Source organism: Canis lupus, chromosome 4 (genome assembly GCF_003254725.2).
Source record: "Canis lupus dingo isolate Sandy chromosome 4, ASM325472v2, whole genome shotgun sequence".
Taxonomy (NCBI): Eukaryota; Metazoa; Chordata; class Mammalia; order Carnivora; family Canidae; genus Canis; species Canis lupus.
The window spans coordinates 74011057-74036342 of record NC_064246.1 but is presented as its reverse complement, the minus strand read 5'-3'; the positions used below and the strand labels follow the sequence as shown (position 1 = coordinate 74036342).

The 25286-nt window shown below is 43.3% G+C and overlaps 1 protein-coding gene across 17 annotated transcripts in view; it reads left to right on the top strand.

Moving 5' to 3' along the window:
- RAI14 (retinoic acid induced 14) overlaps positions 1 to 25286 on the top strand; it is a 138174-nt gene that overhangs the window by 7027 nt on the left and 105861 nt on the right. For 7 of the 17 annotated variants that reach the window (XM_049109387.1, XM_025436451.3, XM_049109388.1 and 4 more), the window contains one exon: positions 16460 to 16541. In XM_049109387.1, the coding sequence (XP_048965344.1) occupies positions 16506 to 16541 (36 nt within the window). In that variant the 5' untranslated portion in view covers positions 16460 to 16505. Of the gene's footprint in view, positions 1 to 6824; positions 6965 to 7944; positions 8022 to 11180; positions 11336 to 11598; positions 11683 to 12504; positions 12547 to 16459; positions 16542 to 19324; positions 19504 to 25286 lie in introns of those variants that run through there. The other 10 variants (XM_049109390.1, XM_025436453.3, XM_049109382.1 and 7 more) reach the window with 9 other exon arrangements.

Sequence of the window (25286 nt, the reverse complement as noted above, 5' to 3'; positions counted from 1 at the left end):
CCAAAAGGGATATGTACCTGCCTATAACAGGGCTCCTGATGCAAGCTCTACAAGTCCATTTAATTTAATTGAGCTCCTTTGTCTGCTTCTGGAGGTCCAGGCTGGTCTTATTCATTGCCATATTTCCTGTAAGCAACCCATGTTGATGGAAAGAGGATAGGAGATCCATAGGTGAATGATGATAGCTGCCTTCGTGGAGCTTACAGTTTTAACCAGGTTAACACATTCGCAGTGTACTATAGCACAAGGCTGACTGTTAATGGTTGGGATAAAGTGCTGGGGGAACTCGTTTTACAGCTGGATTGAGGCCTAAGGAAGTGCAATGACCCCTTAGAAAGTGACCTAGTAAGAGGCAGAGCTAGATAGACTTCAATGCTCACTGCTCACAGCACAGGGCTTCTAAATGTTGTCCTTTACAGTCTTTTCCCCCCTTGTAGACAGTGACCTTGGGTGTCCTATATGTAGCTAATTCCAGTTGATGTCCACAAAGAAGACCGGTATAGACTTGAACAAGCTGGGATGGAGACCAGTGGGGAATCCCAGGCCAGGCAGATGGCATTGAGCAGGGACATGAAGGTCAGAAGGTACCAGAACCCAGTCCCTTAGCGTACTGCTGAGCAAGAATCACATGAACAAATATTTGTCAAGGTTTGTCAGTGAGTTAACTTCTGTGCTGACTCTCATAATTGGACACGAGTGCTCATGTAATTTGACCATCTCCTATGAAAGTTGACACGTTGGTGACTGTTTTTCAAAAAGGAAAGAGCACTAAGTTGCCATGTATGATTATGACCTACAGTCATTTCACTGCCTGGAGTGCCCTCTTCCCAGCCACCCAAAGGATGTGGGAATTTGTGAGCCAGAGGCTCATGGACAGTAGGTTGCTTTTTTTTTTTTTCCTCTCCTTAAGAAGGCAACCAAAATTAAAATACCAGCGAGGGCCTTCCTAGGGATCCAAGGTCCTGCATGAGCCTTGTTAAAAGAGCCTCACACAGGGATCCCTGGGTGGCACAGCAGTTTGGCACCTGCCTTTGGCCCAGGGCGCGATCCTGGAGACCCAGGATCGAATCCCACGTCGGGCTCCCGGTGCATCTCTGCCTCTCTCTCTCTCTGTGACTATCATAAATAAATAAAAATTAAAAAAAAAAAAAGAATATTTGTTCTAAAAAAAAAAAAAAAAAGGTCCTCACACAGGGCTGGGTGTGGTGAGTAGCCTACCATCTCTCCAGTTGAATCTTATTTCAGGCCCACCCAGTCCACTTTCATCATGGGAGCAAGTTGCTTCGAATGCTCTCAGAACCTTCTTGGATCTTTGTGTTTGTAAACTCAGATTTTGGGTGGGGGCAAGAAACTCTATCTTTTTCCCTCTTCTGATTTAAAAAAAAAGAAAGTTTCACGTTTCTTTCTTATGGGCTTTTTTTAAATTAGAAAAAAAAATCTTTAAAATATAGGCAGAGACATTATGACCAATATCTGAATACCATTCAGGATTTCCTAGGAGTTCTTGTAAAAGAAAAACTCATTTCTGCTATTAACATTATATATACATCCATTCAGCTATCTTGACCACATCCTCCATAATTAGGTTCTTTGTGTTATACCACATTTAGTGTGCCGTTTGTTTACTTTTTCTCTTCTTTTCCTCCAGAGCCTCCAAAAGCCAGCAAGAGAGATTTCCTCAAAGTGACTCCTATCCCCGCCTGTCCCTGGCCAATCTGTTGACAACTGTGTGACTGTTTGTGTCTGGTTTGGCAACAAACTTGCTTTCTTCCTCTTTTTTAAACAACCCCTGATTATTTTACGTGCATACCCCTTGGAACAAAGCGCGTTTGATTCTCATTACATGGCAAGTGGGTGTTTATATCCAAGGTGGCAAAGGAAAACAAAAAGAGAGGCTGACCCTATCCTGGTGATATCTGCCTCTGGCATAGGTGACAGCCTGCCGGCAGCCGGGATGTTTCTAGGTTGTGGCTTTCAGAACAAATATCACCTGTACTCCCTGTCTGGTTCCTGTCTGGTTGGGTGATGTGTTTTAGGATTCCACTTTTATTATAATATTGGTGCTTTTAATTCTGAAGAATTGCAATATTTCACTTTTTATAGCTTGGCAAGAGCTGTTATACAGGATGTTAGAATAATTTCTTAAGGAGCAGAAACAGAGCTAATCATAGGGAAGCATCTAAGTATTTAGAAGTTCTGCTTTTCCAAAATGTTGCCAAAACATGGAAACCTCCACCCAAATCTGTAGTTTACTAGCTCAGCTGAGTATAAAAATAGGCACTTTGCTGGTCTGTAATCATTCTTACGTTTTCTCTGTGACTGACTTGGTATCTTTAGCAAAGCTATATGGAAAAGGATTTTTTTGACTGGTGAGTTCCTTAAATTTATTTGTCACGCATATGCTCCACACATGAAAAGGACAAAGAAGTAAAAAAATACTACCCTCCCCTGGAATGAGGCAGGGGCATGTGAGTGAGGGCGAAAAGCCAGAAGAATGCCTTTTTCAAGTTGGTCCATTCAGACTTCTTAGAAGGAGCTTTGTGTGTGCCAGCAGCAGATCTGAGAACTGTTCCATCTTTAAAAGCAACTAAATTTTTAAGTAGTAAAAAGGTTGTCTGTTGGCCAGACTTTTTTTTTTTTAATTGTTATTATTACTAGTGTTGCATTTAATAGGCAGCCCACTGTCATGTTTTGGACTCAAAGCTGAGTTTAAATCCAGCCTCCTCCATTTATAAACCGTGCCACGTTAGTCAAATAAACTTTCCGGGCTGCAGTTTCCTAATCTGGGAACTGGCAATAATGACAATAGCATCGAATTCTGAAGTGGTGTAAGCGTTAAATGAGACGATACTCATTTATAATGAAATAGTAAAAAATAAATAAATAAATAAATAAATAAATAAAATAAAATTGCAAAAGAAAAGAAAATCTTGCCAAGTAATCATTGAGGTAAATGAAAGTTATTGGGGCTGTTCCTCTACTCGCTAGAGTTACCATGTGACCTATCAGCCTACCTTTAAAGAAGTGCTGACAGATTGACCAGTATGGTTCTAACTGCCCTTATAATCCATGGCTATAAAGATGGGTTGCCTTGTCTGTCATAGCGACACATCTGCCTAGCATCTTTTTTTTTTTTTTTTTTAAGATTTTATTTATTCATGAACAAGACAGAGGGAGAAGCAGGCTCCCTGCAGGGGGTCTGATGCGAGACTCGATCCCAGGACCCCGGGATCACGCCCTGAGCTGAAGGCAGACGATCAACTGCTGAGCCACCCAGGTGCTCCCTGCCTGGCATCTTCTGTTTCGTTTACGATTTTTTTCCCTGTATCCTCACTCCTTCACTTAGTCCTTCTATTATTCTATCACCAGGTAATGTGGGCAGTGGGAAAATATTTTTCCTTTGGTAGTGACCAGTCCTATTCCAAATTGTATTCACAAGTGCCTCGGTTTCTCCAAGAGCTTGTGTGGTGTCAGTTCTAACCCAGGCACAGAGCAGGAGAATTGTGGTTTAAACAGAGTTGGTGGCACTCAGAATGAATTGATGAGCAAGTTACATCCCCTGGTGAATGCTCTGGAAAATTGTCCAGCTGTTGCTAGAGGAGCCTGGACCTCTTTGCTGAACCGTAGGGAGCAGAGGAGGAGTTGAGTTTGCCTAAAAATCCATCAGTCTTGGGTGACATGGAATTGTCGATGATTCATCTTTCCTCCTTCTGCATGTGGCTGAGTGAATCTTTTAAATCACAACTTTTTTTTTTTTTAAGATTTTATTTATTTATTCATGAGAGACACATAGAGACAGAGACACAGGCAGAGGGAGAAGCAGGCTCCATGCAGGGAGCCCAGTGGGGACCTCGATCCTGGGACTCCGGGATCACGCCCTGAGCCGAAGGCAGATACTCAACTACTGAGCCACCCAGGTGTCCCTAAATCACAACTTTATCATTAACCTGGATATGAGTTGTATGATTTTATGATATTAAGCAAACATTAAACATGATGACATGGTAACACATTTACCTGCCTGCCTGTGTGTAGTAGGACTAAGGTGCAGTTAAAATGTATGCTGTCATCCCAGTCTTTAAAGGGCAAATCAGAATCCTCACTGCCTAATAGAAATATGAGTAAGCCACAAATACAAATCCTAAGTTTTCTCATAGCAAAAGAAGCAAATGAAATGAATTGTAATGATCTATTCTGTTTTACCTAGTATACCCAGAATATTATCAACATGTATTCAATATAAAACTTCTTAATGATCTAGTTGACATTCTTTTTTTCACACTAAGTCTTTGAAATCTGTTGTGCGTTTTGCACTTAGGGTGCACACCAGTTTGTATTAGACACGTTACAGATGCTCAGTAGCGACATATATTGGATGGCACTGGTCTAAACGAGAGGTCATTTTGTGGATCCTAGTGACCCTAAGGCCATTTGACACCTGGAATACCCTCAGTAAACACATTTATGCTTCTCTGTGTCTTTACCTGGTTATTTGGGATTTTTTTTTTATTTTTTTTATTTTTTTTTATTGGTGTTCAATTTACTAACCTACAGAATAACCCCCAGTGCCCGTCACCCATTCACTCCCACCCCCTGCCCTTCTCCCCTCTACCACCCCTAGTTCGTTTCCCAGAGTTAGGAGTCTTTACGTTCTGTCTCCCTTTCTGATATTTCCCACACATTTCTTCTCCCTTCCCTTATATTCCCTTTCACTATTATTTATATTCCCCAAATGAATGAGAACATATAATGTTTGTCCTTCTCCAACTGACTTACTTCACTCAGCATAATACCCTCCAGTTCCATCCACGTTGAAGCAAATGGTGGGTATTTGTCATTTCTAATAGCTGAGGAATATTCCATTGTATACATAAACCACATCTTCTTTATCCATTCATCTTTCGTTGGACATCGAGGCTCCTTCCACAGTTTGGCTATCGTGGCCATTGCTGCTATAAACATCGGGGTGCAGGTGTCCCGGCGTTTCATTGCATTTGTATCTTTGGGGTAAATCCCCAACAGTGCAATTGCTGGGTCGTAGGGCAGGTCTATTTTTAACTGTTTGAGGAACCTCCACACAGTTTTCCAGAGTGGCTGCACCAGTTCACATTCCCACCAACAGTGTAAGAGGGTTCCCTTTTCTCCGCATCCCCTCCAACATTTGTTGTTTCCTGCCTTGTTAATTTTCCCCATTCTCACTGGTGTGAGGTGGTATCTCATTGTGGTTTTGATTTGTATTTCCCTGATGGCAAGTGATACGGAGCATTTTCTCATATGCATGTTGGCCATGTCTATGTCTTCCTCTGTGAGATTTCTGTTCATGTCTTTTGCCCATTTCATGATTGGATTGTTTGTTTCTTTGGTGTTGAGTTTAATAAGTTCTTTATAGATCTTGGAAGGTTATTTGGGATTTTATCCTTAGTTTTGAGCATTTCTTTAGAGAAATATAATAGCTTTATCAAAAACTGATTGCACATGATATATGGAAGTGTGTGTTTTGGGTTTACAAATCTATCTCTTTGCTTTTGTGCAAGTGCATTGATCGACGACATAGACCTTTTTTTTCCTCTTGTAGGCAGGATTGTGTATGAGCCACATTTCTGCATCTCCTGTGTACTTGGCCCATAGTTGCTATTCAGGGCATATTAGTAAATAAGACAGTATAGGTTTCTTACTTTTCTCCTTAAATTGCAAATTCTTGCATAACCATGATATTTTTACTCTGTAAACCCTCCCATCATTATGTACAAGGTATGTGGGTTTGTGGATGTGTGGGGCATGGGAGGAACGCGTTTAATCTTTGTTACTCTTAATGGAAGCATTCCCGGATCTCACATTAATGCTATTTGCTTCTTACGCTTAAACACAGAAACTGGTTGGAAATTGAAAGATAAAAGGTCCAGGGTATCACATTCAGTTAATAGGAGTTTGTCGTAATCAGGCAGGTGGTTCTGGGGCCCCCATATGGCACAGGCATGGAGCAGGCTGGAGTTTCTAATGGAAGGAGATTGGAAAAGCTTTTCCGTGTGCACTGCCAGCGCAGTAGTGTGGCAAATCCAGGCTGCTCAGCCCCTGGGGTGGGGTGTCTTGTCTGGAATAAATTAGGGTGAGGGACAGCATGTTTGCAGCTCATATCTTCAGCAGTATTCGAGGATTAACTGCGCTGGGGATTATCTTGGGCCTTGAGGCCTCCTGGTCCAGCTGAGCCCTAGCACCGCGCCCCTTCCCCAGGGCAGCTTCCCCACTGTCTGCTCCTCTCCCCTTGTTCCCTCCTATCCTGAAGGTTCTTATTCATCCTTAGCCTCAGCTCTGTGAGCAGCTTCCTTGTGGAGCCAAGTCCCCTGGGGAGCAGAGGAGGTAAGGCCCACCTCTTTGGCAGCATGGCGCCCCTCATAGACGCAGCTGTTATAGTCGCTTTTTATTTCAAGAGGATTTTAAAATAGTTTAATGCTATTCATTTCGAGTTAATTCTGCTGCTTTTCATTGTTGGCTGGTTCCTTTAGGGGAGTCAACGAGCAGCACATGCTTTCAGAATGGAAATAGCCCAGAAAACCCACACTGGGCTTGCTGCAGAGGTCTTCTAGGGGGTGGCTGCTGCGTTCAAGGTGACTAGTGGAGGGGCAGTGCATGGGGTGGGGGTGAGGGGGTGGGCCAGGGCGTGCTGCCTGGGGCAGAACAGACCAGGAGCAGCAGATAGCCAAATGAATGACAGAAATGCTCTTCCTTACCAAGGGGTTCAAGGGGTGTGTGTGGGGAGGGACATTGTAGGTCATCTGTTGTGTTTGGCCCAATTAGACTCCAGAGAGTGTATTTCACTTCTGTAGGTCCCTGAAGTGAATTTAGCTTCTGACTTCAGAATGAGCTGATCAGACGAAAGTGCAGGTCACCACTGTCCGTGCTGTTGAAGTTCTAGGCTCTCTCTTACTGTGGCATCTGAGATGACAGCCTGAGCAAGATCCAGTAGGTAAGAAGGATTTGTCGGTACTCTTAGACGACAAGTGGCAGACACCCAACTCAGGCTAGGAGGAGTGTGTCTCGGCTCAGGTGACCCCCGAATCCTGTGCCAAAAGGGTGTGGCCCCTGCAGGGCCTCCTTGGTTCCTTCTCTCCAGCCAGCTCCCTGCATAGGGTTAGGGCAGCTGCCAGGCTCACATTTCCCCATTTCTCCACTGGAGAGGAAGGTCTTTCCTTCCTTCTCTCCCTCACCCCATCCCCCTTCTATTCCCTTCCCTACCTCTTGCTTTTCTTCCCTCTTTTCTACCTCCCCTTTGTCTTCCCTCCTACTGAAAATCCCAGGGGGAGTCTCCCACTAGCCTTGCTGAAGCCTGAGGCTGATTATTAGCTATGTGCAGGGCAGCTTTTTCTCTAGAAAGATGAGCACAGTGGTATGTCTAGATGGTACTATTGACATCTCTCAGGGAACAGCTGGGATCAGAATATAGCCTGGTTGGAGGGCCAGTTTTTCTAAAGGAAGTGGGGTGCAGTTATCAGAAGAAGGCTGGGCACTGAGGATTGTAGGTCCACTGCAACATGGAAGGTAACACTGTTATGTCAGAGGAAATGAAGAGCCTGCCTTCACGTGAGCAGATGCTCCCTCTCTATTGGATCAGAGATGAAAACATGTGGTTTGGTGCAAAAGGTGGTTTTATGAAAGCACGGGGATGAGACACATGGGCAGAAAGAACTGCCGAAACATGATTCTTTGAATGCGTGATGTTCAGGCAATCTCCAAACATGGCACTTGGGGCAGCAGAAATAATTTTGCACTCTCCAGCTACCATCTACTCCTGCTGCGAGGCCATCAGAATTCATGGAATTGGTTATTAACATACTCTCCTCTTATTTTGAAAAGTATCTGAGGCAGTGGATATATGGGTAAAGAAATTCAGCAGGCCAGACAGAGCCATTGTGATTACTGTAATGACATTTTCAACATTCCAGAATGTGGAGTGTCCGAGACGTCCTCATTTTGAAACTGAGTCAAAGAACCAGTGAAGTAGGCAGTAACCCAATATTTGACAAGTAAGTTTTTTTAGGGTAAAAACATGAATTAAATACAACCGTAACTGGAACCTACTTCCTCTGAGGACAGTTTTCACTAAGTTTGCAGATAGTCATCCTTTTCACTGTTCGTATTTGGTATCTTAAAAGACCTCTTCATTGGGGCATGAGTATATTTCATAAAATTTACCAGCTTTAGTCCACAGTAAGTTTTAGAAACTTATGGTTGTATAGTCATCACCACAATCCAGTTTTAAACCATTTCCCTCCTCCCAAAGAGATCCCTCATGCTCATTTGCAATCTCGGTTACCACTTCCAGTCCTAGACAACCACTAATCTACTTTGTCTCTATAAAGTTGCCTTTTTTAGACATGTCCTACAAATGGAATCTTAACAACATGTGATCTTTTATGTCTGACCTTCCCTTAGCACAACGGTTTTGAGTTTCATCCATGTTGCAACGTGTACTGTGTACTGATACTTCATTCCTTTTTAGTACTGGATACTGTTCCATACTGTTGGAATGTCACATTTTGTTTACCTAACTGATGGCTATTTCGCTAGTTCCCACTTTTTTGCAAGTATGAAATACTGCTGCTATCAACATTTGTGTACAAATCTTTGTGTGGACATATGTTTTCATTTCTCTTGGCGAGATCAGTCAGAGTGGAATTGCTAGGTTGTATGATAAATTTATATTTAACTTTGTAAGAAACTGCCAAACTGCTTTCCACAGTGACTTTTTGCTTTCCACGTTTTATGTTTTCACCAGTAATGTTTGAGGACTGGACCCGTAGTTTTAAACTTGATTGGTTCTTTTGGGTTTCAGGATGGGTGAAGCCTAAGGAATGGACCGGGAAGAAGCCAAGGGACATAGCACACGTGCCTTGACACTTGAAGCTGATTATTAGCTATGTGCAGGGCAGCTTGTTCTCTAGAAAGATGAGCACAGTGGTATGTCTAGATGGTACTGTTGACATCAACATCAAAGGTTTAGGAATGTAGAATAGGAAGGGCATTTTAGAGAACTAAGAATCTTTTTAAAACTTTTTAAGAAGATTTTACTTCTTTATTTGAGAGAGCATGAGTGGGGAAGAGGGGAGGGAGAAGCAGGCTCCCCACTGAGCAAGGAGTCTGATGGGGGGGGGGGGCCTCGACCCCAGGACCCTGGGATCGTGACCTGAGCTGAAGGCAGATGTTTAACTGACTGAGCCACCCAGGCACCCTAGAGATCTAAAAATAATCTTACCATGAGGGATAATCACATGGAGTTTCTTAGTCCTAGAATGATTTTTGTATTCCAGAAGTAGTTTGTCTTGATTAAGCCCGTGCTTTTTAAATTGGATGGATTTAGGGCATGAGGTAACCTTGGGGCTTTTCTTTGGTAGGCTTATTGGAGCATGTGAGTAGCCGATTTGACAAACCAGATAGTAATGTTAGCAGAGCCCTGGCCAATTTTGTATCAGTGCTGCTGGCCCTGGCTGATTCATGCACCTAGATCAGTTCTGGTGGATGGTAGTTTTATTTTTAAAGAATGATTTATTTGTTTCTCAAGAGAAATGTCATCCTCTGGATAAAGGCAAGTTGTGAATATATTGAGGGAGATTAATGCTCTCAGAAGAGTTTTGCCACATGACTATTATGATATAGTATGTGAATGACATTTACAGTTGAAAAAGAATGTGGTCATTTATTTTCTTGGGGGAAAAAAGTGAGATATTAGAATATTTTAGAAAGGATTCACTGCCAAAATGAAACTCTTGCTTATGCCTTTTTCCCCCCTAAACTTTTCTCTTTCTTTCATCTCAGTAATCTTTTAACAAGCCTACACCTTACTTCATAAAAAAGGGCATATGTGGAAGCACCCAGCCATAATTAATGCCTAGTAAAATTTGCTTGTTTATGCATTCATTTATTTATTCCTATATATTTGGCTTGCTGAATAAAGCCTCCTAAAATGTAATCAGAGCAGCTTTCTTTAATGCCCCACGCTAAATTTTATTCATTGAGAATAGTATGTCCCCTGCCTCTAGATGAAATCTAAGACTAAAGTTAAAAAAAATTCTGCAGTTTCAATCGCTAAATCCCCCTTTTTGTTGTTGTTGAGGTGTAATTGATGTACATTGTAATAACAGTTGATCGATATTTGTATACTTTGCAAAATGGTCACAACTCTAAGTCTAGTTAGCATCCATCACCATGCATAGTTACAGGATGTTTTTTTCTTGTGATGAGAACTTTTAAGATCTACTTTCTTAGCGACTTTGGGATACGCAGTACAGCGTCATTAACTAGAGTCACCGTGCTGTACCTTACATCCTCACCACTTCTTTTGGAACTGGAAAGTTTGACCTTTTGATCACCTTCACCCCTGCTAATACTCTTAATTTAGAACTTAAGATGCCCAATTTAAATAAAAATACAAAGTCCTGGTATGTTTTTAAAAGAAAAGATCTCGGGAGGCCTGGGTGGTGCAGGGGTGTAGCGTCTGCCTTTGACTCAGGGCATGATCCCAGGATTGCGGGATCAAGTACCCCATTGGGCTCCCTGCAGGGAGTGCTTCTCCCTCCGCCTGTGTCTCTGCCTCTCTCTCTGTTCTCTCATGAGTAAATAAAATCTTTAAATAAATGAGTGAGTGAGTAAGACGCTCCCTCTTTCCTCACTTTGTCCTGGCATCCTGCTGCCTCATCTAGCTGTTGGGGCTGGTGCTCCTGCCAGGGCTGCAGTGATAAAACTGGGGGTGGGGTGGGCAGGGGGGAGGGGGGTCCTCCCCAGTCTCCACGCACTCTGACACTATTAGACTCTCAATGTGAGCAAGAGGTTCACTGTTACCAGTTTTGAGCTAAATCCTTTGAAAATCTACATCTCCCACTGGCACTTACTTTGGAGTGAAGTATCTTTGTATCTTTGTGTCTCCAATTTAGCGCTGAGTACACATACACCCGCTCTCTGTTCATTTGCTCAGCCAGAGGGGACTTTTGAGTGTTGACTATGGCTAGTCTTGGCCGACCTTGGAGTTGAAGGGTTGGATGGGTTGAGGATGGATTTTTTTCCCTTATTGAATGGTTCCTTGACTACAAGTGGTAGAAGCTCATAACGTTGATTTGGGGGGAATCCTTGGCCCGCCCCTGGAGCTCCCCTGTCAGGCTGGCTATCCTGAGAACTTGCCCCGGGGTTCTATCTGACTGTCCTCGTTCTCTTTAGACTCTTAGATTCCGTTATTCAGAACGGGTGGTTCTCTTGGCCTAGCTCAGCCTGTGGTTGGGGAGCTGCTGCCTGAGAGTAGAGCCTGGAGAAGAGGGCAGGCCAGACGCTTTAAAAAAGGGACAAGCTGGTAAGACTCCATTGACCAAATGGGGTTGTTTTTTGTCCTTCCATCCTCCTTGCCCCCTCCCCAGCTTCCCCCCTTCCTCCTCCCCCTCCTTGTTAAGTGCTTTCGTGTGTACGTGGTGAAATCTAATCATCGTGCCTTTACTCACATCCCAGTGCAGCTAACCCAGTGCATTTAGGACCAGAGAGGGCTTTGCTGAGGTCAAAGGTGAAGTAATGATTATTCAGGCTCCTAACCCATATCTTTGTTCTACACATTCATTCTAGAAACATTCATTGATTGTATGCTGATGGCCAGTGACTGAGTATAAGCAAAATGAAAATCCTACCCTGAAAATCCTCCATCCCAAAGTAAGCAAGCAGCCTGAGATGCACATTTTTAAATTTGCTGAAAACTGGCAATGGGACTCCAGGACCCCACTCATGTCCTGGTTGTAAAAGAGATTGGGGGATGATCTTTCTTTGTGTGGAGATTGGGGGATGATCTTTCTTTGGAAGGAACCACAGAATGATTCCCACCACGTCTACTCAACCCCCTGAGAGAAGCATATAGGACTGCTTAAAGAGATTGGACCAGTGTCTGACTTGCAAATCTAAGATGGAGCTTGGGCCAGATGCCCTTTTCTCATCAGCTTGTCCAAATCTTGAGTTTCCTTTAAGGCCATTACCCCCTACCCCTGTTATGAAGACTTCTTTAATTTTTCCCAGCCCTTAGAGATCTCCACTCTTTGAGTTCCTGCAGTATTTGGCACCTGATTATTAGATGTCCTACCCCTGGTTGGTTTTGAATCTTCTGGTCTGCTCTCAGCAGTTCTCATAATCTACATGTGTGTTTAAAATTCTGTGTTCCTGAGATAAGCACATAATTGCCGTGGACAAAATCAGGTGAGGAAAACCAGTACTTTTTGGTTTCTGGTTCCCATTTGATGTCTTTTTTTTTTTTTTTTTTTTTTTTTTCCCCAAAAGCCACAACATGGTCGTAGGCACAGGCAAAGACTTCAAGCAGCTTCTGACCCTGGAAGCAGTTTGGATGGCATGAGGTGCTGTGTTGTCAGGGATAGCTTATGGGGAAAGTTGACCCGGGGAGACCTTTGACAGAATGTATTTGTTTTGCCAGATTAAGAGAATTGAGTGTTTATACAGCTTTTGGTTAAAATTCCATCTTTGTTGCAGAGAGATTATCGTCTGAGGAAACAAGTACTTAAGGGAGAAGAGGTAGGTGCGGGCAAGGAGAGAAGTATTTTAATTTTAGTTCCTTACATTTGTAAAAGGTCTCATTCAGTGCTTTGGATTTTAAGTCTGATTTTAAAAAACAAACGAACAAACAAAAAACCCCAAACCCGGAAGCCTATCTGGAGTGTGCATTAGTGTGGCAGTGTTGCTATAGAAGTATTTCCACATTCCATGATGGAAGGATTAATTAGAGGACGTTGTTTCTTATTCTGTTCCTCTAATTGCTGCAGTGATTCAGAGGGAATGATTTTAAACCACTGCCCTTGAATCCTGTGGTATAGTGTCTTAGACACTAATGTATTCTTATGATTTAGGAAAATGTACATGTGTGTACAGCTGCTATTTGCCTTTGTGAGTTAATATTGCTCCTGAATGACCATGGGGAACCAGCTAGTTGCTCTCCTAGAATTTTGAGTGTAGTGGGCTCCCTTCCCACCCCCCTAACCCCCATTGCTGCATATCCCAGTGTTGTGAAAGATTCAAACACATCTGATGTTTGAAGGTGATGATCTATTGAACCCACTTGTATGATGTTTCTAGAGAAAGTGTCAATTACAGGTCTGGTATCACTGAGTCTTTGAGAGAACACAGGAGAGGGAGGGGCGGAGGGAGAGAATCTTCAGTCTCCCGACTGAGTATGGAGCCCAGTGTGGGGCTCGATCTCACAACCAAGGGATCATGAGCTGACCTGAAATCCAGAGTTGGACACCCAACTAACTGAGCCACGCAGCCACCCCCAGTAACATATTTTGGATTCAGCAGGCAAATATTACTAAACTAATATTTCTGCTCACTGGGTGGATGTGCTTTATTCTTACAACTTATACGTATAAGAGTAACACTTCACACTCTTTTGTACTATCCAGTTTAGGCTGGTGCACTACTAATACACCTTTACTGCAGCTCTTTTGAACTAAGTCGTCTTAAGTGACTTGTCCAAGGACTGCTATCAGTGTAGCCTAGATAGATGTCGCTTGTACTCAAGCTGTAGCCCAATCTGGGCTTTGGAAGTTTGGATTGGGAATTGGAGCTGTAAGATTACAGCTGTCCCAAGGAAGGCAAGTACCTGATTTATTCAGGGAGAGAAGATGCTAGGGCCCACAGAACAACCCAGCATCATGTCAGCGGCAGCTTATTTCCCATTTGTCATGACTTCCAGGTATTAGGTCCTTTTGTCAATACCAGGAAAACAGTGACCCATTGCTAACTTTAATTACCCCCTAGCTACAGTTCTTGTTTCTAAAATAACTATTCTGTGGGTTTCCAGGACCTCTTTATCACCTGGGAGTTGTACCCATGGACCACCCAGCTATCACACACCCAGACTCATGACTCCAGGAAAACCTTCATTTTACAGCTCATATCTGCCCCTGGGAATTTTTGGAATTAAGTGCTTTATTTACTTAATCTTCTTCAAATAAGAGTTTGTATGTTCTCACTACCATACTTTAAAAAAAAAAAACCACAGACAAGCACCCAAGAAAAAGTACAACACCCACAAAACCTCCCATGACCTCCAATAAAATTCATACCCACCATCGCCCAAGACATTGTGTTCCACAACTGAAGGAATGCTTTGGGTGGTTCCTCCTTAGTGGGATACACAATTTGTGGACTATGAAAGCCTTGGCTTCTCTTTTCTCCCTTTCCTGTTGCATGGATTGGGCTTCTTTCCTTGGTTATTGGCACTTCACCCAAAGGTGGAAAGAACTCAACTCCAAGGATGATTGCTTTTCTCGGGGAGAACCCTTGGGAGCCAGTGGCAGTTTAGGAGTATCTGGTTACCATTAGTTCTACTTGGATTCATCAAAAGGTGGTTTGCTTTGACATGAAAGAAGGGCTGTTCTATAAGCCAGCACAACTTTGACCATTGTATTATTCCCCGCCTCATCTACCTCACTTCAAGATTTTCGCACTTCAGCGTGGGAAAGATTCAACCAAGGAGATGCCTGGGCCCTGGTCCCTGAGGCTCCATTTCCATAGGATGTGGACTAAGATTTTGCATTTAGCAAACTGCCCCCCAGGTTCTTCTGATTCAGATTAACCTGGCGGCCAGTGGTGGGAAACACTGTCCTGGAGTTTGCACTTCGCTGTTCAGGTACCAGCCCAGCCTGTGGTTAAATACTTGGCCATTTACAAGGTGTAATTAAAGCGGATGGTTTCTAAGGTAACGCGGTCACTCCCGCCCGGGCCTAGAGGATTGAAAGGGACCACCATGAGGCTGCAGTGGTGGTGTGGCCTCCCACTTAAGGTCATCGGAGTGCTTTATGATTGACTGGGTTTTTGCACCTGCCCTGTGTAATGACAGCAGCAAGAATGAAAGCAAACAGCGTTAGAAGCCAGAAAGTTGCTGGACGACTTCTGGAGGCAGTGATGAGGACATGAGGGATGAGTATAGCCATTCAGTTACTTGTATTTTTCCCCCCTTTATTGCCTTAAATCAGTTTATTTATTTCTTAAAGATTTTATTTATTTATTCATGAGAGATAGAGAGAGAGAGGCAGAGACACAGGCAGAGGGAGAAGCAGGCTGCATGCAGGGAGCCCTATGTGGGACTTGATCCCGGGTCTCCAGGATCATGCCCTGGGCTGAAGGTGGCGCTAAACTGCTAAGCCACCGGGGCTGCCCCTTAAATCAGTTTAGTCCAGAACGAGGGTGGTGGAAGGACAGGAGATGACCTTGAAAGGCCGGCTTCGGTAAACATTGGCGTGTGCTGTTGCTTAGTGCGCAAATGGATCGTGCAGTTAAAGGTCATCCGCTCCCACCTGGTCAGGTGAGGCTTGAAGTCACATTTATGGAGCGCTTACTGTGTGCTGGGACTTTGCATCTGGGTGTTCTTGCCCCTTGATCTAGATGCAAAGGTTCCGCACTCTGTCATTTTCCAGGGGTAACGGTGGAAGAGGATGACTTGTACCATGTGTTAGCCCGGGAGTCTGCTGTAGGGGGGCGGTGGGAACGTCCTTCAACTACCCACCTGGTTCTGAATTCCATCATAAGCGGGCTTTCAACGGAGGGCAGGTTTCCTCACGTCTCTGAGGTTCCATTGCTACCCCTGGAACATGAGGGACTTAGCCTGGACCAGATAGCCCTAACTTCTGAAGGGTGACAACCCCTTGCTGAATCCGATGAAAACTAGGAACTATCTTTCCTGAAAGAAAAGTACACACACACACACACACACACACATATATATATTTAAATTACATTTGCATTTCAGGGGACCACAGACCTCCTAAATGAGGTGATCTCTTAAGATTTTTGCCAGCTCTGACTTGGAATTGCTGGCTCCCACAAGGACCTGCAGGGTGGGGGAATAGAGCCTTTTTTATTGTTTAGAGTGGCTTCCTGCAGAATGAGGTATTTGAAGAGGGAGGTTTTGTTGTTCCTGGCATTTTTTTTACTAACTGCCCTGTGCGCGCATTTAGGGAGGAAAAAAAAAGAAACCTCACTGAGAAAAATAAATAGGGAATGAATGGCATCTGGAATATGAACTGTTTTCCTCATCATTCTTTACTATCGTGGCCCTTCGAAAGGAGGCAGATGGTATGACACAAATGGCACATACAGGAATCGGTGTAGCACACAGATACTCTGGTTTGTACAGTGACCGTTAGCCTTGTTCTACTTTTAATGTTTGGAAAGTTGGAAAAGTTTAAAGTTTAGGTTAACTTGAAAATGTCAGAAGGTTCCCAGGGACTGTATCATGAGTGGAAATAACACATTCTTTACCACTTCTCAGCTTGTTCAGTTCTGAACACCTTCCTAACTCAGCCCTAATGGCCCATGGCCCCAAAGTTGTAATCTCACCGGGAGGGATTATCTGTTGGGTTTATTTGGAAACTTAAATATTTAATTTCTCTCTCTCTCTTTTTTTTTTTTTTCATTCTGTGCTTAGGTGTTGAAAAAATTTCTAGAGCTTTGGAAAGCTGAATGGACTAAACATGAAGAGCTTGAAAGCCAAGTTCAGGAAGAGCGACGTAAGTCCTCGGTGACTCACCGTCTGTCTACTCCACTCTCCCTCTCCCGGGGCTGCAGGACAGCCCTCGCTCCCACCTTGATAAGGCCCTGGGTTTATCACCAGGACCAGAAACACTCAGGGCCTCAGCTCGGGCTTTTGTGAATGGCATGTTCTAGGTTCCTTGCTGTTTGTGTGAATAGCTTTTGAAAATTACCTCCTTATTCCTGGTGTTTGTGCCTCGCAGAGAAACAGTCAAATTGCACAGCTTCGAGAAGAGAATCAGTAAAAACGTCAGCCTTTCTAAAGTCCCCCAAATCTGATTCAGAATGTCATTTTTGGAGGAAGCTCGTCTCATGAGAGTAGTTAGGGAGTTACGTATTAGCTTGGTTCATCTTTGGCTTTTGGAAACTGTTTTTAACTCTCTGTTGAAGTTTTTGTGGTGAAAACAGTATCTATTGCTGCCTGCACCTTGACTCCCCCTGAATTCCTGGGGTTCTTACTCACTTGTTATCCATCGTACAAGATTTTGGATTGGAGGAACCAGTTATGATGTCAGGGTTCTGAAACAAAGTCTCCCAGAGGAGAAACTGGAGAAAAATAGCATAGCAGGATTATACACATGGTATCTAAACACAAGGTCGCTTCCTAAACCCTGCTAGGATTCCAGTCTTGTACTAGCTGCACTCCAGATGCTTTGGGCAGAATTGTTGACTGGGAGAAATTCATGGAAGGGTATTAGAAGCCCAGAAATTTCACCCTCATACAGGGCTTGCTTGGCTGCCATTTAACATGAGGCAATTAAAGGTGAACCCGGGTTTTATTGTTTTGCCATGAATTATATGACAGGTTGGCACAACCACATTTTTAAAATAAATGGAGGCTGCGTCTTTTATGGCTCATGTGTGGTATGCACACACCTCCTTTTGGCTGGAGCTTATCACTTGAGGGTGCATCATGACGTGTAACTTACTGCCCTGATAAGGCCCAGACTAGTCGTGATGCTTGTGCGATGGTTGCAAGTTTTTGTCTCGCTTAGACATGAGAGCTACAGAGGGATTTTAGGAAAAAGTTGAGTTTCACCTTTTCATTCTTGAGGTAAGTTAAGTGGAACTCAGAGAATGTGAAGTGACTTGGCCAGAGGCACCCAGTTTGCCTTTGGCCACTGAGAGCCTTGGTCGTCTGACTTCCTTAGCCCCTTGCCCCTGTTCCTCCCCTGAGGAGCCCCCTTCTGCTGCCTCCTCTGCTGGCCCTGTGGTACCACAGCCAGCAGATCTCATGTGGCTATGAGCGAAGAACGAAAAGTCGAGTAGATGGGGAACGGATGTGGGTTTGTATGTCGTGTGACCAGGGTAACAAATGCCTTTTCCATTCTGAGGGAATTTGGGTAGCTTCCATTTATACAAGTTGAGATTATTTTAGCAAAATTGAATCAGTCTAGAGTTCCGTGATATCTGAACAGGGGCAGGGGGAAATGAGAGAGACACAAACTTTTGGCTTAAAAATTAAAAACTGGCCACAGTAGGGAGAATGTTGCTGGAATCTAGGTTTTAAATTAAAAAAAAAAAAGGGGGGGGGACTATTTCCATGATTAAAAAACCTTGATAATACTATTAAAAGCTTCTGGGAGTTGGCAGCAGGAAGACTGTGCATTTGGAAGTTAGTGCTAAGAGAAGAAATGTTGCTAGAGGGATAGCTTGGGCGCATGGAGCAAAGGGAATTGTTATAATGGAGCCAGACTGTATCAAATAGCTTGTAATATTTGATCAAAATACCAGATTTTGGGTCTGTTTGTCAGTTTGTCATCAGCCATGTGCTGATAACTAACCATGGGGCAGTAGTTATTCTACATCAGGTTCTGTGCAAAGCCCACTGTGTGACATTCATGGACTCTTGCCATAAACCTTGTGTTGTAGGTATTACCGTTAGACTCATTTAACAGATGGAGAAACTGAGACCGAGGGAGGTATGGTAACTTGTCTGGATCCTCAGAGCTCTACTTTGTACAATCCGTTTTCCTGTTGTGGCAGCCCAATTCCAGAGCATAGGTTTCCAAAAACGAGATTTTGGATGCAGATTTGACTTTGGAAACTATAATCCAGGTGGTAGCTTGAAAAAGTGACTTTGGATCTAGGTTGGTGACCTTGTGCAATTCTCTTACCTTCCTGTCTAGCTCCTCACCTGAAAAGTGGAGGAAATAATGTTAGCCTTACAAAGTTGTTGTAGAGGCTAAGTGTGCTGATGGGTGTAAAATACACATCTTAGGGCCTGGCATTCAGGAGATGCTTGGTAAATATTTCTTCCTTTCTCTTAATCAGAAACCCATGATAAAAGCTAGGATTTGAAAAGTGTCTGTGGTCAGGAGAGCAGAATAAGCTGGTACCAGTTGCTGCCTCTGAGGAAGGAAACGGGTGGGTGGAGGAGGTAGGCTTGCTTTTCAATGTGTGTCTTTTGGTTTGAATTTTTTGGTGTATGTATGTGTACATACACATCACTTAGTACGTGAGAAACAAATTTTAAACTGTTTATATTTAGTTATGTGAGCCAAACTGGAATCTTCTTTACCTGAAGTGAGTGGTCTCAAATAATGATCCTAAACCACCCGCCATCAAATTTTCCTGCTTCTCTTTGTGTGAGGCTGAAGGGAGAAGAGGGAAGAAAAGGTTCTTTGTATTTCTGGGAGGTAGGAAAGAAGAGGGACAGCAGATCATGTTCGTGCTTTCATAAAGAGGAGGCAGGTGACCTGCTGGTATGATCACATTTCAGCCAGCCTGTTCCTGGGAGGTCTGCAGCCAGATCAGTTTGAGGCCATTGAGTGCAAAACCCAGCAGTGAAAAAGGACAAGAGTGGCCCCAAGGAGGCCCCCGTGGGTGGCCTTAAGGTCACTGTGCTACTCCAGGACCATCATGCGGATAGAGATCTAATCTGAGTGTCCTTCCTGGACCACTTGACCCAGATGACTACCAAGTCAAGGGCAGATTTATGTGAGTATAACAGGGGGACGAGCCCAGTTCTGTGGGCTGTGGTTAGATACTATCCTTGTCTAGTTGCTTGAATCCCCATCCATTGTCCAGTTCCTTGAATCCCTATCCATACTCGGGAGCCTGCAATAACCCACAAAGGCTGGGGAGAATTATGGGGCTAAACACTTGCCCTTCAGTGGATGACATTTTTCAATTCACATGTATAACTTTATTTGGGGCATCCTTAAACTTGGGTTAGCTACCAGAGAGCATATAGGAGAAATGTGAGGTGTAGTTCTTGTCTAACAAGCTCACAAACCAAGACGGGAGGAGAAAAACTGGGCACAGGAAATAACCAAGGCAAAACACAAATCATGTATAATATAGAGAGTAAAGGGGGCCTTCCACAATGATGGTACAAACAGTTGTTAAATTGCAGGGTTTAGATGATAAATGATGCCAATTTTCAGAGGGGTTCAGTTGCTGGAAATGGGAGAAATTGAGGGAGCTTTCCATAGGTGGTGCTTCTTCCCAGGCCTTGAGGATTTGGATCCCTGGTTGGGAAAGCAGGAGAGGATGATGCTGGGGAGCCAGCCATGTAGCACAGCGGGGAGGCTCAGTTTCAGAAACTTGCCCTTGACATGCAAAATGGTAATACTTAAGAGCCCAGGAGAGAGCCCATGGATGGCATGGCTGAGTCTTTTAATAAAAACACTATAAATTTTCATCCTGGTTTTAAAAATGGATATACTTGACTTTTATGCTTATAAAATGAGGACAGAGTTTTAAATCCTCAGTATTTATATCTTTTATGACCATAGTTTGAAAGTGGCTTCTCTACCTCTTTAAATATTTGCGGCAACCAGTACATGGTTCCAAATGGAAAAATGAGCTGTCATCATGAGAAATGAGGCCAAGAAGGTTGGGATTTCCCTTTGTTAATAAAACGCTCAGACTTCTGGAATTTCTTTGTAAATGCCAATTTTTAGTGCCTTGAGTGGAATGGGTGGAGGCTGAGGGATGGGAAATGGGGTTGAAAGATCTTTGTAACAAATCTTGAGAAATGCCTCTCAAACATGATTGAGGCCTTCAGAGTTTACATTGTGGGTGTGTGTTTAATTTTATGAAAGATTTGTTCCCAATTATGTTTTTCATTGTACTAGGGAAGCAGTGGACGTTCCATTAAAAAAAAAAAAAAATCAAGGCAGCCAGTTCAAAATGGCTGGCTCCATGAAATATTCAATTGGTGGTATTTTTTTAGGTAGCGGCTACTAAGGATTGTAGCTTTCAGCCAAAGAAATGTACACACCCTGTGAATCTTGAGGAACCAGACACATCCTGCTCAGACAGGAGTTTGAATTTGTTGCCCGTTGAGAGAACTACTCTTGGGAAGGTCGATAATCCATATCTCTGCCAAGGTATTTTTTTTCCAAGGAGTTTTTGGTCATTTATAATAAGGTTTTTACAGATGCCCAAGTCTCCTTCCCCCCTGCCCCACAACACACACACAGGGAATATTTAAAATCCAAGTCTCTCTGTTGACAGAAGAATCTTGGCCAAATCTATTGTAAAGCTAAGCCTCTTTTTTTTAGTACACATAATGTCAAAGTACATCAGAGATGACCTTTTTGGGTGGAGGTATGAGACTCTTGTAAACTTCTGGAGAGAAATTCGGTCAGGTTTGTGTCCTCCTCCATATTTTCCAGGTCTTGTCAGCCCTCCTGAATGGGGAATCTGCCCACTGTCTGATTTCTCCTTGTATTAGTTTCCTGGGGTGGCCATGAACACAGACCCAGTGGCTTGAACAAGGGAAATGTATAGCTTCTCAATTCTGGAGGTTACAAGTTTGAGCTCAGGGTGTCTGCAGGGCTGGTTCCTGAGAGGGCTGTGAAGGGGCAAAGCCCTCCAAGCTTCTCCTGGCTTCTCCTGGTTTTCTGGCACTCACTGGCTGATAGATGCATCGCCTGATCTCCGCCTTCTCCTTCACCTGGCATTCTCTCTGTATGTATGTCTGTGTCCAAATTTCCACTTTTTTATAAGGACACGATTCTGTTGGATTAGGGCCCACCCTAGTGATCTCATTTTGACTTGATTACCCACCTCTGTAAAGACCCCATCTCCGGATTGGGTCATATTCTGAGATGCTTCAGACTTGAACTAACCAGTTCAGGTGGGAGATTGGGGAAGTGGGGGCAGTGGAACACGAATCAACCCAAAGCATACCTCCTTGCTTTTCCATCTGAGAGAAGTTTCTCTGAAGCTTTGCTGCCCCCCGCCCCCCCAGCTCCCAAAGCATGCACACTCATGATCTTAGTACCATTATTTCTTGTGGACGATTTTCACTGTCTGATAGAGGAAGGCCAGAGTATCACAATTTTTTAATCCAACATATAATATGAAGAGCAAGACACTAAACATTGGCCACTGACCTACTGCAGCAAAAATAAGTTCTCATTTATTGAATGATGCTCTGTGCCAGGCACTGTACCAAGCCCCCCACCTGCTCTGTATCATGTAATGCTTCCCAAACTCTTTCCAGTTGTCCTAAAAACATTTTACAGAGGAAGAAGTTAAGGGCAAGGGAAGTTAAGTAGCTTGCCCAAAGTCCCGCATTTGATGAAGGGCAGAGAGATCCGAATCCTGGGTGGCTGTTTTTTTTTTTTTTTTTTTTTTTTTTTTTGCCACCAAAGCTTGCACTGTCGACCCCTGCACATACTTGCTGACACAGGGCATTCTCGTTCCTAAATTCTAAAGCTTTAAACCACACAAGATACCTTCTGCTCTGTTGCCCTCAGCACAAAGGCCCAGGCAATGGTCCTGCGTGATACGAACACGCTCTATAGTGACAGAGCTCACCAACATTGGTGTCCTTCCCGTGGCAGAGGAGGATCTGGGAAAATCTTGGGTTGTTTTCTGGGAGGCAAATACACTAAGGCCTAAACTTCTAAAGCAAGAGCGAACTGATGCTAGTTCTGCTCTTCTACTGGAGCCGATAAAAATGTCTATCTCTAAAAACAAAATCCATCTGTTTCTAAATAGAGCCTCATTGCTGCCTACTGGATCACAGCTTCATTCTAGCTACCCCAGACTAGAACTCCAGGAACTCTTGGTTAAACCTGATCCATTCCAGATGCGGCTGGAGACAAACATGAAACTCAGAACCTGGCCCCTAAACTTGGGGAAATCTGAATGTCTACATAAGCAGTGAATCATCTAGGTTATTACTCCTTATCACTGTATTCTGAATTAATTACCTAATCATTTGGAATTCTTGATGACCTTGATTTTTTTGTGTGTGACAAATTCTTGTATGTAACTTCTCCTGGAGAGTGAAATAGGAATTGCTTTTGGATTCACCCTGTGGTGCTTTTCAGTTGAGTTTCCATCCAAAGATCTTTGCTGTATAGAGGGGGTTATTTTCATTTATGTGACACTTGGGGTCCGCATTAGCTAAAGGCCCAGAATATCTATAAAGATGAGGCCATTAGCCTTGACTTTGCTTTTGTTTGAGTCCCTACCTCCTCTTAAACAAGGAAAGTCAGCATGTTGTGATCAGCTTGATTGTCCAATTATTAGGGTAGTTTTTATTCCATTAATGAAAACTATTTTAACTTTTTGGAAAGTACTGTCTGAAAGGGCTTCTTTTTTATTTTCTTGGGAGGCCAAATGATCTGATGGTCTCTCCCTCCAGCTTTTTCCCCTGGGCTGTCTTATAGGCTGGGAGATGAAAGGATTTATAATGTGGGACTTGAACAAGAAAATGTCTGAAGAACCACATGTTCTCCTTGGATGGGTTTATTCTGAGATGTATTTCCCAAATGCTGAGGATGTTGCTATGGTGACTTTTGGAACTGGGGCTACTTTTTTGGTGGGTCTTTCATAGGAGTCCATGTGAATTCATGGAGCTGTCCATTCTTTGGCGGGTTGTTTCATAACTGAGAAGCTCCACGGTCTTTCTGTGAGGTCCAGTGGACATTTATTATGATGTGGGATAAGCTGTTATAGCAAAATACTCTGAAATCAAATGAGCTAGAGATTGTTTTCTTAAGTTAAAGTTACAAGTACTCCAGGGCCAGCAGGATAGCTCTCCATAGACTCATCTAAGGACCCAGGTCTTTTGACGATGTCCTTTTGCTACCCTCCAGAGCTACGCTGTGCATTACAGTAGCCATTTGCCACATGTGGCTCTTAACCATTTGAGATGTGGCTAGTCCAAATTGAGCTATTCTGCGCATGTAAAATACACACCAGACTTCAAAGGCTTAGTACCAGAGAAAGAATGTAAAATAGCTCCTTCCTTAATAATTATTTTTCCATAATTATACAACTAATGTGCCAATATTCTGGGCATATTGGATTAAATATATTAAAATCCATTTCATCTGTTCCTTTTTATTTTCTAAATATGGCTCCTGGAAACTTTAAAGTCTTGTGTTATAATTTTTTTGGATAGTGCTGGTCTAGGGTGTTGCTCATGTTGCATATTTTTCTGGCTTTGTAAGACTTAAATAGAGTGAGAATGGAGCACAAGCATTTTCCTTTTTAAAGGCTGTGACCCTAAAGGTGCACAAATCATTGCCTTCATGTGGAACTGACTAGGGCATAGTCACATGCCCCTACCTAGCTGCAAGGGAGGCAGGGGACATGTCATCTAGTTGGCAGCTACAAAACCAGCTAAATCCAGAGAGATGAGGGGAATGGACACTGAAGAAAATGAACTCAGTGCTATGGTTGAGTTGCCTGCCTTCTACCTCCCCTCTCACCAAAAAAAAACAAAACAAAAAACAAAACAAAACAAAACAAAAAAAAACACTGAAGTCCTAACCTCCAGTATCTCAGAGAGTGACCTTATTTGGAAATAGGATCTTCAGAGAGGTAATCAAATTATTTAAAAAATGAGGTAATTGGGGTAGGCTATAATCCAGTATGACTGGCGTCCTTATCAAAAGCAAAAATTTGGACACAGAGGGAAAACTGAAGGACCTAGGGAGGGTGCATATGACTGTGAAGGCAGAGATGTGGAAGATGCATTGAAAAGGCAAGGAATGCCAGAGATTGCCAGCAAACCACCTGAAGTGAGGCATGAACAGATTGACCTTTACAGCCCTCAGAAGGAGCCAACCCTGCTGACACCTTGCCCTCCAGCCTCCAGAACAGAAGACAATAAACTGTCATTGAAGCCATCCTGTTTGGGGTACCTTTTGGTGGTAGCCCCAGAAAACTAAGATACTTAGCTGCAGGTGATTTCCATGGTGAACCTTGTTTGGGAGTTGAATGATAGAAGTGTGCCAAACGTTCTGAGTTTTGATTATTCTCACCCCAGAAAGGACTAGTGGTTGCCACTGACCAATTCCCCCATTGTCCTGTTGGTGCAAGACTATTGCAACATGCCGTTTCAGGGAAATCAAATGCCTTTTCCATGTAGAAAAGAAAACTGCCATGAGTGGTACCAGCTAATGACATTAGTTTATCAATCAGATTTTTTTCTTTTGAGTCTATTAATATGTTGGGTGACCAGCCTTGATAAGATAGGGGATTAACAGAGGCCTGATCAAGTATACTATTTTATAACCATCATTTTGGGATTACTTACATGGATGGGAACTGTCAAGACCTGATCCACACCTTCATAGGAAAGTTTGGGATGATGTCAGCCTATAATTACACATTATAAACCTAAATTTAGGTTACACTGAATGTCTGTATTCAGTGAACATGCAGTTTATGAAACTGAAAATCTGAGGATTCTTGTACTGATTAATTTCCTCTCACCATATATGCCACTTTGAATCTCAAACTGTGGG